Source organism: Indicator indicator, chromosome 12, assembly GCF_027791375.1.
Source record: "Indicator indicator isolate 239-I01 chromosome 12, UM_Iind_1.1, whole genome shotgun sequence".
Taxonomy (NCBI): Eukaryota; Metazoa; Chordata; class Aves; order Piciformes; family Indicatoridae; genus Indicator; species Indicator indicator.
This window is the reverse complement of record NC_072021.1, coordinates 23,426,976-23,444,868: the sequence shown is the minus strand read 5'-3', so window position 1 is coordinate 23,444,868 and position 17,893 is coordinate 23,426,976. Positions and strand designations below refer to the sequence as shown.

Genomic DNA, 17,893 nt, shown 5'->3' with positions numbered 1-17,893 from the left:
TTTAAGCTGATTTAAGATCTTGCAGTGGAAATTGCTTTAGGAGCATTATGGATTATTTTGAAAGGGGAGAAGAGCATCTTGCTTAAAGAAAAACCATCAGAAAAGTCGGAGGGTTTCTACCATGTGTCTGCTGGAGTCTGGAAATTTCAGCTCCATCTCTGAGAGAATACTAGCTTCAAAAAGAAATATTTTATGTTTGCTACTCAAGCTTTGCACCAGGGTTAAATTGAAGGGACTCATTTCCCAGCACTGACCTTCCTTGTGGATTATCTTAGCTAGGATTTGCTCACTCATACCCTTCCCAGGTGAATCACAGGAGGCTGAAATGCTTTCTCCTGTGCTGCAGAAGCTTTCCACCAGGATGACTCCAGGGAAGATCTCCCAGGGTAATTAGCTGGGTGCAGCTCACCCAGCTGGTTTTCTCTCCACAGTCTCATTGCACAAGGAGAGCAGCTCCATGCTTTGCTCACTTTGTTGGGTATTTGCTAGGAGCAAAAGAACAACAACCCTTGGAAACAACCAGAGCTTTATAATAGGTTTGCAAAGGGAATGGTGGTCTCAGCTCAATCCCACCTGCTTACATCTCTTCTTGTCCAGCCTTCCTCCTATTCACATTCAGCACCTCACTGGTTGTTTCCTCTGCCAGACTTCCTTGTCTCACTGTGGGATTTACCTCCAGCCTCTATTTTCCTGATAGACCCTTGGCTCATTTTTTTTTCTCCTTGAAGTAAATGCAAGTTTAGCCATGAGACTCTTCATTGTCCTCATGCTTTCTATTGCACTGCCTTACCCTAGATCAAAGAATCAAAGTATCACAGAATCATTTTGGTTGGAAGAGACCTTTAAGGTCATTGAGTCCAACTGTCAACCCAGCATTGCCAAGGCCATCATTAAACCATGTCCCTCAGCACCACATCTCAGGGTCTTTTAAATACCTGCATGGATGATGACTCCTCCAATGCCCTGGGCAGCCTGGTCCAAGACTTGACAACCCTCTTGGTGAAGAAATTTTTCCAGTCTACAACCTAAACTTCCTCTGGTGCAACCTGAGGCCATTTCCTCTTGACCTATTACTTGTTACTAAGGAGAAGAGACTAACCCCCCCTGGCTCCAACCTCCTTTCAGGTAGTTGTAGGGAGCCAGAAGGTCTCCCCTCAGCCTCCTCTTCTCCAGGCTGAACAACCCCAGTTCCCTCAGCTGCTCCTCACAAGACTTGTGCTCTAGATGTGCTGGCTCCATTCTTCTGTCCAATCTACTCTCCTCATCTTTCTTCCTCTCCTGCCAAGTTTAGAGATATTTAAGTGACACACACTTGTGAACACCTTGAATGGGCCAGGAACTCTTCTGTGGTCTTGGATGACCGTTCTCTGCCCCATACCCAGATCACAAGGTGGTAACAGTTGGACTATTTGAAGCAGTCTTCAACATTTGCTGTCTGCAGGTTTAGGATTCCTTAGAGATGATCACGGAAAGCACAGACAAACGTCAAGCTGGGGCTAGTACTGCCCCAGGTCTTCTCCTGCTGAGCTTGTGAATACAGACCTGCTCTTGGCATCCAGATTTAATATAAAGTCTGCCTTGTGCTTCCTGAACTCGGCAGGTGCCATTGTTTTGGGCTGGGAGGGAACCTGGCATGTGAAGGAAGGTATGTGTGGGCAGAGAGGGTGAAGGCACATGGTAGAGCCTGCCTCTGCCCTGGAGAGTTTCACGGTCTGCTTAGGGCTCTTGCAGGGGGAAGTTGTGAACAGCACTGGGAAGCCAGGAGTCCTCATCCCTAAGGGAGCAGCTCCATCCACAGGCCTCACTTTGCTTCCCTCCTTCCTGGTTTCTCTCTGATCCCATAGCTTTTGCATTCCCTACTGCCCATCAGCACGTGAGCCAAACATTGTCTCACATCTCAAGTTACATAAAAAGTTCCTTATCTGGAGGTGAGAGCAGCAACTGCCCTAAGGCACAGGATGTCCTAAGACCATGACAGCACCTTTAGTGAACTCCCCTTTGGCAAGCAGTGTTGTGTAAGAGGAGACTCTTCTCTGCCAGAGTCCCTGAGAAATCATGATATGACATCTCCCACGAAGATATTGCTGCCTAATTCCACATCACTCCACCCAGGCTTTATTACTCATTGGCTCCCATGGATTCATGCTCCTTGGATTAGAGTGGTGAGCTGCCCTGCAGAGATATCTGGGATGCCTGGAGGGCTCTTAGGAAGATGAGTGTCTCACTCAAAGCATTGGGATTGCTTTGGTAGGTAGCTGGCTCTCAGTGCCTGGATTATCTAAAAGCTCAATTTTTGGTGCTCTGAGTCACTGCAACAGGACCTGAATCAGCCAAGAGGACCCTGCTCTGCCTAAATAGGCAGCTGGAGGAGGTGCTTTGACTTTGACCCTTCTTTTCCCTCACTCAGAACTCTATCACCATGGATTCTGAAGGATCTATGCTGCTTTGTGCTCTCCTCAAATAGTTTGGTTTTTCCCTCACAGCATGCCATTTCTTGGTTTTCTCTCTGCTTATTGCCCAGATGTGATTAACACCCAGTGAACCAATGACGAAGCAAGAGATAAGATGGAAGCAAAAGATCAAAGCAAGGTTTTCACTGGGTCTAAAAAGCTTCTGGAAGTCCTGGGAAGTGCCAAAAGCATGCCTTCTTCAAAAGGAGCTGCTGCTCTTTTGTCTTATAGCCAACTCAAGGCTCCATTTTCATAGAATCATCAAATGTTTGGGCCAAACCCAATTTTAAGGTCCATTCTGGTTTTTGTGAACAGGAGATACTACTCTACAGAAGTGACTCAACTTCCTGGGATTTTTTCTGCATTCTTCCTCAATCATACTTCCCAGCTGGTGTCCCTGGCTTGCCTGCTCCAGGCTCTCCTCCAGGCTGAAGGTTACGATGCTGGGCAGCAGGAAACACCCTCCCCACGCTGGCTGCTGAAGTGTTTGCCTCTGACCCCATTGGATTTCATAATCTGTCCTCTTGAGGAAGGAAGAATCACTGCAATTCAGTCACTGTGCTGCAAAATTCCTGCTTTCCAGACACTGAGAAGAGGACATGTTCCAGCACCACAGTATAATAAAGAGATCAGTGTTCTGGTGACAGCTCCTAGATAACTGCTTGACACAGAGGAGATTGTTTCCTGCTCACATTCTTCTCCTTGCTACAGGTTTGTTGGCAGTCCTGGGGATGTTTCAGCCTCACCACTCTTTTCCAAAGCTTGCATTAAGCCAACATCTTCAGGCATGAAGGTTCATGCAGAAACAAATGGATGTTGAAGAACTCAGTATGAGGGGGCATAAGGCAAAAGTGAGAGCACACTTGCAGTTGGGGAAGAAGGGAAAAGGAATATATAAATCACAGAATCACAGAACTGTTTTGGTTGGAAAAGACCTCTAAGATTATCTATCCTAAGTGATCCTGATCTGGCAGGGGGGGTGGACCTGATGATCTCTTGAGGTCCCTTCCAACCTCTGATATACTGTGATACTGTGATCTAGTCCAACCACCAGCCTAACATCACCTTGGTCATTAAACCATGTCCTGAAGCCCCATATCTAGACATTTTTTTGAACACCTCCAGGGACAATAACCCAAACACCTCCCTGGGCAGCCTTTCAGTAAAGAAATTGTTCCTAATATCCAGTATAAACCTCCCCTGAAGTCTATGAGATAATTAACAGCATCCAAAAAAAAAGGAAAAATTAGTGCCTCCTTTTACCCTCATTGCAAAACACCACCAAGAGGATCCGCCCACTAATTACTGTTTATGACACACTTGGGCAGTAAACAAAATTGCCCTCTGCAAAGCAGAAGGTTTGATCTGATCATCAGCAGCATGTCCACTGCTGACCTCACAAACAAGAGCAAGGATGTCTATTCAGACTTCAGGGTTGGACAACTCTGGAAGTCACCACCTGATGATGCCATGGTAGGAGCAGCTTTAGGAGGGTCAGAAGAGGCATCAGAAACTCATGCGGATAAGGAAATCATCCAGTGTGGGAATGATTCATATTAGAAATGGCCAAAATCACCCTACTGATAGCTACATCGAGCTAACCACCTGTTAATCACAGAATCCCAGCATGGTGGGGGCTGGAAGGGACCCCTGGAGATCATCCAGGCCACTCCCCTGCTAAAGCAGGGTTGCCCACAGCAGGCTGCCCAGGATCACAACGTCCAGGTGGGTTTGGAAGCTATCCAGAGAAGGAGACTCCCACAACCTCTCTGGGCAGACTGGTCCATTGCTCTGGCACACTCACAGGAAACAAGTTCTTCATTACATTTAGGTGGAACTTCCTGGGTTCCAGTTTGTGCCAGTTGCCCTTTGTGCTGTCATTGGGCATCACTGAAAAGAGTCTGGCCCAATCCCCTTGCCCCCTGCCCTTTAGCTCTTGCTGAGCACTGAGCAGATCCCCTCTCAGGCTGCTCTTCTCCAGGCTCAACAGCCCCAGGGCTCTCAGCCTTTCCTCCTCACAGAGATGCTCCAGGCCCCTCAGAATCTTCATAGTCCCACTGGACTCTCTCCAGTAGTTCCTCTTTCCCATTTAACTGGAAAGTCCAGAACTGGACACAACATTCCAGCTGTGGCCTCACCAGGGCAGAGTAGAAGGGGAGAACTTCCTTTGACCTGCTGGTCACACTATTCTTGATGCACCCCAGGAGACCACTGGCCTCCTTGGCCACAAGAGCACATTGCTGGCTCAAGGTGAGCTTCTTGTCCACCAGCACTACCAGGTCTTTCTCCAAAAAGCTACTTTCCAGCAGGTCACCTTTCACCTGTACTAGTGTAGGGGGTATTCCTCCCCAGGTGCAGGACTCTGCACTTGTCCTTGATGAACTTCACGAGGTTCCTCTCCACCCAACTCTTCAGCCTGCCCAGGTCTCACTGAATGGCAGCACAACCTGATGGGGTGTCTGCCGCTCTTCCCAGCTCTGTATCATCACAAAACCTGCTGAAGGTACACTCTGCCCCTTCATCCAGGTCATTGATGAAGGTGTTGAAGAAGAATGAATGAGTACTGACCCCTGAGGAACAATATGAGATATGAGGCCTTCAACTTGCCCCTATGCTGCTGGCACAGGTTTGTTCCAGAATTGCCAGCAAAAGCAGGGTCTGGGTATTTTTCCTTCTGTCTATTCTGCTACCTGGTGTCCAGGACTAATCTTCTTTCTGGAAGAAGCTCTGCTGAGATGGCAGTTTGAGCTCTTCCAAGATGCATCTTGTATTCAGGTCTATTTCCCAGAGTGTCAGAAAGAGATTTAAAGAAATCTGAAGAAGAGCAACACAGAGGAATAGAAGGAAAAGGATTGATTGAAGAGGAGAGATTGAAAAAGAGACAGTTTGAGAGATGACTTTTTTCAAAGTAGAGCAGCAACTCCAGGATGTCAGTTTGTGGTCTTGTAAGAGGAGGTCTGATTTCCAGAAACTGTTTGGTATGGAGAAAAGCAGACCCTCAAAAAAAAAAAAAAAAACCTGAAAGAGAAGCCAAACTTGTTGAAAGAAAATGTGCACAAAGTGATTTGAGAATCATAGAAGAGAACCACAGAATCATTACCTTCTGAAAAGTCCTCTAATGTCATCAAGCCCAACCATCAACCCCACCATGCCCACTAAACCATGTCCTGAAGTCACAGTCAAGAGAGAAGAGGATTAACTGCAGGTAATAGAAAACTGATAGAGAAATAAAGGCTGGCATGAAAATTTGAAGGAAATTGGTTTAATTAACAATTAGCTAATTTAATTGAGTGTAAAATACACTGATTTTTATTTTTAAGTTTTTTGAGAAAAACCAGTGTAGGGCAGTAGAGAATCTGACCTTCTGCTTCTATGGAGCAATTAAAGAAAATGAATGATATGAACCATGACTGACTATCCAAAGGGATTAGAGAAATGCTCTACTAGGAGCATCTCCTCATGCCTCCAAGCTCTGCTATTTCATCAGTTCAGCTGGGAGGAAGGAAAGGAAGAAACTCAGAGCAGAAGAGAGGAGGTCCTCCTTTCCCATCACTCATACGACCAGAAGAGGAAGAAATGTGTTGCTAAAAGGCCTTTCCTCCCAGGTGCCACGGGCTCCAGTGATGGAGAACTCCCACATGCACATTACACACCCTGGGGTTGATTTCATGTCCACCCGCGAGCCATCTGGAACCTGTAAAACTGCTGCCACACAAAAGGTATATAACCTGTCCTCCAAACATCTCCCCAGCCCAGTGGAGAGCACCTGGTGGAGATGAAGACTACCCTTGTCACCTTCTTGGCTGCTGTTCTTTGTGTGGAGCAAGGTGAGCCTCTAATGCTGCTAAGTAGTTGCGATAAGGCTTATCGAGAAGATGAGGGAAACTTGTCTTATGGACAAGATTTCCAGGGCTGTCACCAATTTTGCAGGATTCCAGTGTTGTGGCTGTGCTGGCACCAACTTCCTTTTGCACCCTGAGTAAGGATTTTGATGCTGAAATCGGAGCCTGATAAGTATCTAAAGGGTCGAGGTCATGAGGATGGAGCTGGGCTCTTTTCAGTGGTGTGCAGCTGCAGGAGAAGGGACAACAGGCACAAACTAGAACACAGGAGGTTTTGCTTAGGAAAACACCTTGACTTTGAGGGTGCTGGAGCCTTTGAGCAGGCTTCCCAGAGAGGTTGTGGAGTTTCCTTCTCTGGAGAGATTCCAAACCATGGTCATGTTCCTGTGCAACCTGTTCTAGGTGAACCTGCTTTAGCAGGAAGGTTGGACTCAGTGATCTCAAGAGGTCCCTTCCAAGCCCTTCTTTAACCCCTTCTTGCCAGGGGCAGTACTGAGTGATAGAGCTCTAGCTCTATGGTGACCAGCATCAGGTTATATCCATGCAGTGGTCTATGGAATTGTCTCCTATGATGCAAGTTGGAAGTGCCAGAAAGTGTAACAAAATATGGGGTTTTTTAATCCATATGAGGTTTTGAGTATTTTACAGACTTTTCTGTACTCCTTCCTGCATTGTAGCAAGCCATGTGCTTCCACAGAGTCACAGAACGGTGGGGCTTGGAAGGGACCTCTTGAGATCACTGAGTCCAACCTTCCTGATAAAGCAGGTTCACCTAGAATAGGTTGCGCAGGAACATGACCATGGTTTGGAATCTCTCCAGAGAAGGAGACTCCACAACCTCTCTGGGAAGCCTGCTCGAAGACTCCAGCACCCTCAGAGTCAAGGTGTTTTCCTTAAGCAAAACCTCCTGTGTTCTAGTTTGTGCCTGTTGTCCCTTCTCCTGCAGCTGCACACCACTGAAAAGAGCCCAGCTCCATCCTCATGACCTCTACCCTGTAGATATTTATATGCACTGAGAAGATCTCTTCTCAGGCTGCTCTTCTCCTGGCTAAAGAGCCCAGGGCTCTCAGCCTTTCCTCCTCACAGAGATGCTCCAGGCCCCTCAGCAGCTTCCCAGCCTCCATTGGACTCTCTCCAGTAGCTCCCTGCCTCTCTTGAACTGGAGTACCCAGAACTAGATTCAGATGTGGCTTCACTAGGACACAGTGGAGGGGCAGGAGAACCTTCCTCCACCTGCTGGCTACACTCTTCTTCATGCACCCCAGGAGACCATTTGCCGCTTTGGCCACGAGGGCACATTGCTCATGGATAACTTGTTCCCCACCAGCACTCCCGGGTCGTTTTCTGCAGAGCTGCTTTCCAGTTGGTCACCCCTCACCTGTACTGGTGCTGGAGGTTATTCCCTTCCCATGTGTCCTCCTCCCTAAGAGATGCACCAAGAAGAATTGCTATAGATGAAATCAGAGGTGAGATGAGAGAGCTGTTCTATGCATCTGCCATGCTAAAGGCATCCTTCTCCCAAAGGGAAGTCTGAAGGATGCGTGTCCTCCTTCTGGGACTGATACATGTGTGTTGCTCCATCGCTGTTTGCATGTAGTAGCAATGACCAGATTGCCAACATTTCCCCCACACCTGGTGGTTTCCCAGAAACCATGATACTTATCTAGCAGGGGTTGAGAAAGAGCCATGTGATTAATTTGTACTCTCTGAGGTACCAGCCCCCGACTTCAGCATTTGTTGGGCAGATGGTTCTGCAGCGCCGCTGGAAGATCAGAAGCTTCAGCAAGCTTTGGGGTGGGGCAAGGGGGCTTCAAAGGATATTTGTGCCCATGCAGCAACACATCACAGATAGAGGAGAGTGATTCTCAAAGACAACATCCTCAGTGTTACCTGGGATGAAGAGGAAAGCTGATAGAGACCCAAGATTCTGGAAGCACACATTCGTGGGGGAGTAGCTTATTGCCGTGGCAGGCTGATGACATTTCATGTTGGCTTCAGCTTCCAAATGGACTTAAGGACAAGTTTTTTATGCAGCACCTTTGAGGGCCCTAATGAGCAACTTCTGATCAAGCTGTTGATCTCCCAGCCCAGTGAAGAGGGCCTTGCTGCCATTTGCATCCCTACACTCACCATTACAGATATATTATCTCCAAAACCAATCTTAAAAGGTCATGATCCATTTCCCTGCTCCAATATTGGACCAAACCAGACAGATGTTTGTCTAATACGTCCTTCAAAGCTTGCAAAAAAGAAGATTTCATAGCCTGGAACTGCTCAGATGCTCACACTTGTAGAAAACTAGTCTTAATATCTCTTAACACTTCTTTTTGTGCACTTCTCCTGTGTTTTCACCATAGGATGTGTGCAGACCAGTTTATGAATTTCTTCTCTGCAACTCCTTCTTGCTTCCATGAAGAAGATTTCTGTGTCTTTCCTCATCATTTTTAATAAACAAACTCAATGCTTCCAACCTTTTTCACAAGGTGATATTTTCAAGATCTCTGACCATTTCTCCCCCACCTCCTCTGGGTCTCTCTCCAAATGCTTGGCATATTTTTTGAAGTGCCACATACAGATTTGCTCATTGGTGTTCCAGCTGAGGTCTTGCCAGGGTGGAAAGGCCACTTAGCATATCTTGCACATGACATTGCTGCCTGTGCTCCCTAGGGTGACGTTTGTTTTCATCACTGCCATGTGACATGGTTGACTCCTGCTGTTAACACCCTGCTCCTTAATTGAAACTCAACCAGTCCTTCCTCACCCCACGTTTCACAGAATCCCAGCACGGTGGGGGTTCAAAGGGACCTCTGGAGATCATCTGGTCCAATCCTCCTGCTAAAGAAGGGTCATCAAGAGCAGGTTGTCCAGGATTACAATGTCCAGGTGGGGTTTTCCTTATATTTAGGTAGAACCTCCTGGGTTCTAGTGTGTGCCTGTTGGCCTTTGTGCTGCCACTGGGCACTGAAAAGAGTCTGGCCCTCTCGACCCTCACCCTTTAGATATTGATCAGCACTGAGAAGATCTCAGTCTTTTCCAGGCTAAAGTGCCTGCAAGAGAGGAGGTTCCATCTGAACATGAGGAAAAACTTCTTTGCTGTGAAGGTGCTGGAGCCCTGCAGCAGGCTGCCCAGAGAGGTTGTGGAGTCTCCTTCTATGCAGAGATTCCAAACCCACCTGGACATTGTGACCCTGGGCAACCTGCTGTGAGTGACCCTGCTTAGCAGGAGGGTTGGACTGGACAATCCCCAGAGGACTCTTTAACCTCTATCATGCTGAGATTCTGTGATACTGTGATAACTTTTTCCTTTCCTTCGTCTTCCATCAGGATCTTCTCATTTAATGGTCTCTCTGACCTACAGCTGTCCTTCCACTTTCTTGCTGCCAGTTTCTTATCAGGCAAACCTGCAGTCACATGCACATGTGCTCTGGTTGCTTTCAGCCCTTTCCACACTGACAGTCTGTCCTCAGGACAGGAACTTAGAAAGTGTTCTGCACTGTATTTGTTTCCCTCTCCAAAACTGTTTTTAAAGCAACTCCTCCCCCTCCTAGACACAAACCCACATTCTCTGGCTGATTTCACAAGCTCAGAACCCAACCCCCACCATAAAACCTAGAAATCAATTAATCTGCCTTGCTGGGGAATATCTGATGAGGCTTTGGTGTGGTTTCTCATCCAGACTGTGCTTTGGTCCTTCCTCCTTTACATCATTACTTTAAAGAGGGTCTTCAGGGGTTTGGCCTAACAACTTCTGGATTTGAGGTCAAGCATGCCCATTTTTGACAGATAAGACATCTCATCACTGGCTCTTCTTCCTGCTACTCATCTTTATCTGTCTTACACATATCCCAACAAATCTCCAGTCATCACTTAAAGCATACTTTTTGGTTAAGACTTCTCATTTATTCTCTGCCTTACAGCAGAATGCAGAAGCTCGACAGAACATCTGACTACTCTTGCCAGACTTCCTAGGACTGAGGTTAGGTTAGTTCAGTTAGTGGCATTTGACCACATGAAAGGATATGTGACAGTAGTTGCTGAGCCAGATGAAAGACAAGTAGGACACTCAGCATTGTCCACCTCCTCAAAATGCTCCAGGCATCCTCAAGTTCTCCCTGGCAAGCCTTGCTTGGGTTTCTCTGCGAGAAACAGCTGAGCAGTAATTGGCAGTTCATGTGGCAGAGCTCTCAGGACAGAGGAGCTATTGCTCAGTAATAATCTCCAACATAAAAGATCCCAAATCCTTGAATTCCACTCACATCTCCTGCTGCTGGAGATTGCAAACAGATCAATAACACTTTGCTGTCTGAGAGGCAGGAGACAGAGAAGGATTTAACATTGCTGCCATGGTCAAGGGATCGAGACAGTCACTGGGCATTCACACACCAGCATTCATCAGGCTGTAGCTAAGAAAAGGAGATACCTGGAGTGTAGATACCATGGCTCCCAAACCATATGAGTCACAACAACCCCATGAATGCTCCAGGCTGGGGGAAGAGTGGCTGAAAAGTTGCCTGGTAGAAAAGGTCCCAGGAGCACTGGTTGACAGCCAGCCTAACCTGAGCCAACAATGTGCCCAGGTGGCCAAGAGGGCCAACAGCATCCTGGCCTGGAGCAGGAATGTTGTGGCCAGCATGAGTAGAGATGTGATCCCTTCTACTGGGCACTGGTGAGGCCACACACTGAACACTGTTTTCAGTTTTGGGCCCTCATTATAAGAAAGACATTCAGGTGCTGTAGTGTGTCCAGAGAAGGGCAATGAAGCTGATAAAGGGTCTAGAGAACAGGTCTGGTGAGGAGCAGCTGTGGGAGCTGGGATTATTTAGTCTGAAGATGAGGAGGCTGAGGAGAGACATTGTTTTCTACAACTCCTTGAAAGGAGGTTGTAGTGAGGTGGGGTTTGGTTTGTTCTTCCTAGTATCAGGTATTAGAATGAGAGGAAATGTTCTCAAGTTGTACCAGGGGAGACTTACATTGGATACAAGGAAAAATTTCTCAACTGAAAGAGTGGTCAGGCATTGGAACAGGGTGCCCAGGGAGGTAAAGGAGTCACTGTCCCTGCAGGTATTCAAGACGTGTGGACATGGCACTTTGGGTCATTGTTTAATGGCCATGGTGGTGTTAGGTTGATGGTTGGACTCAATGATCTTAGAGGTCTCTTCCAAATGAAGCAATTCCATGATTCTCTATAATGTACTTTTCTTTTTTCCTTCCAGCTTACCCATTTATGTGCTACGTGTGCCAAGAAGAAGAGTCCAACAAGGACTGTTTGACCATTTCCATGTGTGAAAAAGAAGACAAACACTGTGTGACCATCCTCAAAACCGTTGAAACAAGTATGTTTCTGAACATCACCTCAATTCTGCTGCAGTGGAGCAGCCCCAGGAACGGGCTTTCATCCCAGGCATGACCACCTGTGGCAAAGATAAGCCCCCATCACCAGCTGTGAGGAGCCACTCACCTTGTGGTTGTAGGATCATAGAATCAGGGAATGGTTTGGGTTGGAAAGGACCTTTAAAGGTCATCTAGTCCACCCCCCCCCTGCTGTAGGCAGAGACATCCCCCAATAGATCAGGTTTCTCAGAGCCCCATCAAGCCTGATCTGGAATGTCTCCAGGCATGGGGCCTCTACCACCTCCCTAGGCAACCTGTTCCAGTGTCTCACCACCCCTACAGTAAAGAACTTCCTCCTAATGTCCAATCTAAATCTATCCTGCTACAGTTTAAAACCATTGTCCCTTGCCTTAGTGCTACATGTCCTTGTAAACAGTCCCTCTCCAGCTTTCTTGTAGGCCCCTTTCAGGTACTAGAAGGCTGTTATAAAGGTCTTCCCAGAGCCTTCTCTTCTCCAGGCTGAACAACCCCAACTCTCTCAGCCTGTCCTCCTGGCAGAGGTGCTCTAGCCCTCTGATCATTTTTGTGTCCTGTCTCTGGACCCTCTCCATCAGGTCTATGTCTTTCTTGTTTTGAGGACTCCAGAGCTGGACACAGTATTCCAGGTGAGGTCTCACCAGAGCAGAGTAGAGGAAGGGAATCACCCTTCTTACTCTGCTGACCATGCTTGTTTTGATGCAGCCCAGGATCAGATTGGCCTTTTGGGCTGCAAATGCATATTGCTGGCTCATCCCCAGCTTTTCTTCCACCAGTACCCCCAAGTCCTTCTCCACAGGGGCTGCGCTCTATCATCCCCCAGCCTGTACTGACAATGAGGATTGCCCTGACTCAGGTGAAAGACTTTGGAGTCCCAGATCATTACCACTACTAGAAGCTGGGGAAATGCTCAAGGTACATAAAGGACCAAAAGAAAGTGACCTCAAGCCTGGTGCTGTGTGCATGGCTTCATGAGAAGCTCCCCCCACCTTCTGCTGACCACTCCACCTAGTTCCTGCTATGGAAATATTCACTTCCAGAGTTGCTTTCAAAAATATTCATCCACAACTGCCCCATCAGCTGACTACCTCTTGTCCTTGGGGCTCTGAACCCTCAAGTACTTCATTGGGAGACCTTATAGAAGCCTTCCTGTACTTAAAGGGGGCCTGCATGAAAGTTGGGGAGGAACTCTTGATCAGGGAGTACAGTGATCAGACAAGGGGTGATGGTTTTACATTGAAAGAGGGAAGATTTAGGTTAGGTATTAGGAAGAAATTCTTCACTGTGAGGGTGCTGAGACCCTGGCCCAGGTTGCCTGGAGAAGTTGTGGATGCCCTGTCACTGAAAGTGTTCAAAGCTAGATTGGGTGGGGCTTTGAGCAACCTGTTCCAGTGGAAGGTGTCCCTGTATATTACAGCAGGGTTGGACTAGATGATCTTTAAGGTCCCTTCTGACCCAAACCATTCTACAATTCTGTCTGCTCTCAGACCAAATCTGAGGTTATACAACAGATTCTCCCTAGTTTTATGCTGTAGGGAAACCACCCTGGTGGGCATTGACCCACCCTGGTGGTCATTGACCCAACCTGAGCATTGCTTGAGCTGAAAGCCACCATACATGCTAATTCCACTTTAGGGACAGATGAAACATGGAGGCCAGAGAAGATCATCACCATTTTGTGCCAGTGTAGGCATGGCCAAAGTGTTGCCAGTCATGAGCAGAGAACATATTTGTGCTGAGAACTACTACCTGGTCTTCTTTTATTCACCAGTGCAGATTCAGCCATGGGAACGTTTTAACAATGATTCTTACATTCTACTCATTTCTTTTTTTTCTTTTTCCTCCCACTTCTGCCTCAGAGCCCAACAAGACTAAATATGTCATTTCTAAGATGTGTTCTCCAACGTGTACAGCAACAAATCAGCAACAAAACCAAACCTACCAGAGGGTTTCATGCTGTGAGGAGCCATTATGCAACGTGAATGGAGTCAGCAGCAAGCAAAGCAGCTACGGAGTGACATCCCTGGGTTTCTTCGCCAGTATCTCTTACATCTTTGCATGTGGACTGTGATGGGTTAGGAAAAGCTCCATTGTTGGTTAAAATAAAAGGGTGTTGCTCTGGGATAATTACTGCTTTCAAGGAGTCATGCTTTGTGGCTGAGCTTCTCCTGGGAATTTCAAGAGAGTCTAAATAAGTTAGGTGCTGAACTCTCATCGATTTCCTAAGCCTACTTGAATCCTAAGTGTCCCCAGACATCCAAGTCACCTAAGAAAACACATAAAAGAAAACCCTTCTGACATGCTTGGGCTTCAACTCATTACAGCTCTGAAGAGATCCTTGAAGACATATTTTTGTCTCAGAGTGTCAAAGAGTTGTGAGAAATTACAACCCAGCCTGCATGAAGCACAGGTAGCAGCTCCATGGTTAAGTCAGCACGGAGGGGAATCTTCTTCAGTATCTTCTTTTCACAGTAAATTGGTTAGCACACCGCAGCCATAAACAAGTAGGTAAAGGCAAAGCTAATTTTGAGCAGTATTTTGGATGCTCCTCCTGCCTCAGTAAGGAAAAACTTCTGATCAACCCCCTACTACATTTGTTGGCCAGATGATTCTGCAACACCACTGGAAGATCAGAAACTTCAGCAAGCTTTGGGGTGGGGAAAGGGATCTTCAACTGATATTCAACGGATTTTTGTGCCCACAAATCCTGAATGCAGTGAGATAACACAGACAGGGGAGAGCAATTCTCAAAGACAACATCCTCAGTGTTACCTGGGATGAAGAGGAAGGCTGATAGAGATCCAGGATTCTGGAAGTACCCATTCATGGTGAGGTAACTTATTGTTGTGGTAGGCTGATGACATTTTATGTTGGCTTCAGCTTCCAAATGGACTTAAAGACAATCTTTTATGCAGCACCTTTCAAGACCCTAAAGAGCCACATTTGATCAAACCATTGATCTCACAACCCACCAAGGAGGGGGTTCCCCTTTGCATCCCCAAACTCACTGTTACAGATATGTTGTGTCCCAAACAAATCTTAAAAGGCCACGATCAAACTTCCTGCTCTCCAGTGTTGCACCAAGCCAGGCAGATCTGTGTCTAATATGTCCTCTAGCTCTTTGAGTATCACATTTTGAAATGAACATCCTTGCCCAGAGAGGTTGTGGATGCTCTATCACTGGAAGTGTTCAAAGCCAGGTTGGATGAGGATTTGAACAACGTTGTCTAGTGGAAGACATCTCTGCCTATGGAACTAGATGGTGTTTAAGGTCCCTTCCAACTGAAACCATTCCAGCTCTGGCTGAGCTTGGGGAAAAGTTTGATCTTCAAATGCCTTTTCAAACCCAAGTGATTCCATGATTGGAGTCTATGAAAAGGAAGAGAGGAGCAAGTATGGCTGAAAGAGGAAAGGCAGCATCAGGGAAGCATTGGGGAGACAGGAAGGAGAAGGGAAGACAGGATAGCATGGTGAGTACTGTGCTGGGAATTGCCCACACATTACCTCCTCATGGACCTAGACCAGCTGGAAAAGATGTCCCCATATCTATTTCCCTCTTTTTTTTTCCCCCCAGGGCCCACACAGTTGCTGCCAACCCCAGTCATTTAGAGATTGTGAGATGGCTTCTACAAAGCCATGTTCTTGGCATAGAAACAAGGGATTGTGCTGGGCTTTGCTGGGCTTTACACTCTAGGCTTTCTGCTCACTCTTCTCCCCACGAGAGCTGCAGCTGAGGGGAGACAGAAAAGCTCTGTAGCAGGCCTGGGGTTGTCTACAGAGAGGAAGAAGGCCAGGCAGCCAGAGACAAACACAAACAGCCCCAAGCTTCTTGGTCACAGCTCCTGAAAAGATAAAAAGGAAGAGTTGGCAGCATCACCAGCTCAGCTGTGTTCTGAGGGAAACCAGAGCTCATCCAAACAATTCAAGGGTTGTTGAGCTGTAGGTTTGTTTTGATAACTTTTTTTTGTTGGATCAGATGCTGGTTTTGATGGCTCAATGAGATCTTTAGTTTGTCTGAAGCACTGCCTTGGAAGTTTACTGTGTTTTGTTTGCACATGTGGAAGGTTGCATGTTTTTGAGATGTTTCACTCTGCCTGGATCACAAAGCAATTGGTTTCCAAAGAAGATAATCAGTCAAAGATGACTCATCAGCTTCAGATTTTTTACTCTGAACTCTGAAGCCCAGTGTCTGGCTTTGAACATTTTAAACAGCAGAGACATGAAGAGGCTGATACTCATTGATCTGAGCATACTGGTAAGCTATGGCCAGGGATGACTGATGTTTCCAGGGACTGGGTATCTACTGCCTCTCTGGGCAACCTGGGACAGGGTCTCACCACCCTCAGTGTCAAACATTTCCCCCTTCTCTCTCTAGTTTAAATCTCCCTCTACTAGTTTCAAACCATCACCCCATTGTGCTGCCACAACATGCCTTGATAAAAAGCCTGCCCTTATCTCCCAGACCGACCTCACAGCAGAGGGCTTCCAGCCCTCCTCTGGCCCCACTCCAACAGGTCCCTGTCTCTGCTGTGCTGAGGACTCCAGAGCTGGCCCCAGCACTGCAGGTGGGGTCTCAGCAGAGTGCAGCAGAGGGGCAGAATCCCCTCCCTCCACCTGCTGCACATGCTGCTGGGGATCAGCCAAGGTCAGAGCTGGTTCTGGGCTGGCAGCACACAGTGCTGGCTCATCTTCAGCTTTTCACCCACCAGCAGCCCCAGGTCCTTCTCCACAGGGCTGCTCTCCAGCCCTTCATCCCCCAGCCTGTGTTGATACTGGGGGCTGCCCCAACCCAGGTGCAGGATCTTGCACTTGGCCTTCACTAAGCTCATGAAGTTGACATGGGCTCACTTCTCAAGCTTGTCCAGGACTCTCTGGATGGATCCCACCCCTCTGACATGTCACCACATGCTGCTTGGAGTCCTCTGCAAACCTGCTGAAGATGCACTCATTCTCACTGTCTATGACACTGATGATGATATTAAAGAACATACTAATGAAGACATTAAACAGCAGTTAGTTTTCTCTCTCCAAAGGCAAGCACAAGGAAGGAAAACCATGATGGAGGTGAAGGGAAACATCTTTTAAACCAAGGGGAAGGAAAAGACCTTCCAGCTGCTACGGGAAGGGGCTGGCAGCATTGGTAGGGTCTGTGGTGGGCATGCTGCATCCTGCTGTTATGAGCACATGGTCCATGAATACTCTGCACAGAAGGAAGACAATTCATTGAGTGCTTTCAAACAACTCCAGGACAGTTGGGCTGCAGGCCAAAGCTACTTTACCACCAGGCAAGCTGGCACAGAAAAGGGAAAGAAGGAGTAATTTATATCTCAACCAGTTTAAATGACTGTGAGAGGGCAAAAAACTGCTGGCTGAGATAAGCTGTCAGAGAGGGAACCAGTCAAGGGTTGGGACAAGCCCACTGAGGCTGGTGGCATGAAGGGGAAGGCAATGGGTAGAGTGAAGGAGGGAGAGTAACTCTCATCCAGATCTTATTTCAGAGCAGTAAAGCAGGAGATGCTGCAGGGTCTGTATGGAGATGTGGTCTACTCTGAGTCCAGCTGAAGCCCAGCAATAACTACTGAGGAGTCCCCTCTCTGGCTTTCAACTTCTGCACTGGGATACCTGGCAGCTGGACACTCTGCTTGGTTCTGCTTTCAGGGACTTTGTCCTGCTGGTAGACCTCTCCACGCATCACGACCCTTTGCAGATTCTCTTTGCCTTCCTAGCTCTTCCCCCATGCTTCACCAAACCTGTTTAAGTGTTGCCTGCTGATAGCAACCAAAAGGACGTTGGCCTCAACAAGATAAAATGGACTGAGGGGTTGGTAAGTCTCCTTGTCTACAAATTCTTTGTTTTCTTCAAATTCCTAGATGCCAGAGCACCTGATCATACCAGGATCATGCTGACTGTTCCCTTGCAGATGAAGTACCTTAAGGTTTTCACTGTGTTTAAAAAGACTTACTGGTTGCATTGCCAGTCATAATACCACCCACATGGTTCCTGGGACGAAAGCCCACAGACATAAAATCACTGAATTCTTTGGTTGGAAGAGACCTTTAAGACCAACAAGTCCAATTGTTAACCAAACACTACTAGGTCACCACTAAACCATGTTCCTAAGCACCATGTATAGATGGGGTTTCAATCCCTCCAGACATTTAAGTCATGAATGAGGAGCTGAAGGTCTCTGAAGAGAGTGTGGGGGTAGAACTAGAAATGGACTTTGTCAGAGCT

General features: G+C 47.3%; 1 protein-coding gene across 1 annotated transcript; it reads left to right on the top strand.

The window, feature by feature from the left end:
• Positions 1 to 6,225: 6,225 nt before the first annotated feature.
• LOC128970255 (lymphocyte antigen 6E-like) lies at positions 6,226 to 13,730 on the top strand. The gene is made up of 3 exons (XM_054385366.1): positions 6,226 to 6,277; positions 11,506 to 11,625; positions 13,519 to 13,730. Exons 1-3 carry the CDS (start codon positions 6,226 to 6,228, stop codon positions 13,728 to 13,730), a joined length of 384 nt encoding a protein of 127 aa, XP_054241341.1.
• The last annotated feature ends 4,163 nt before the right edge of the window (positions 13,731 to 17,893 follow it).

What these genes read in the sequence shown, in the direction of transcription:
- LOC128970255 (XM_054385366.1), top strand. Translation starts at nt 6,226, where the DNA reads ATGAAGACTACCCTTGTCACCTTCTTGGCTGCTGTTCTTTGTGTGGAG. An exon ending in TGTTCTTTGTGTGGAGCAAG is followed by an intron (nt 6,278 to 11,505) that starts GTGAGCCTCTAA and finishes TTTTCCTTCCAG; the next exon opens with CTTACCCATTTATGTGCTAC. An exon ending in CCTCAAAACCGTTGAAACAA is followed by an intron (nt 11,626 to 13,518) that starts GTATGTTTCTGA and finishes CTTCTGCCTCAG; the next exon opens with AGCCCAACAAGACTAAATAT.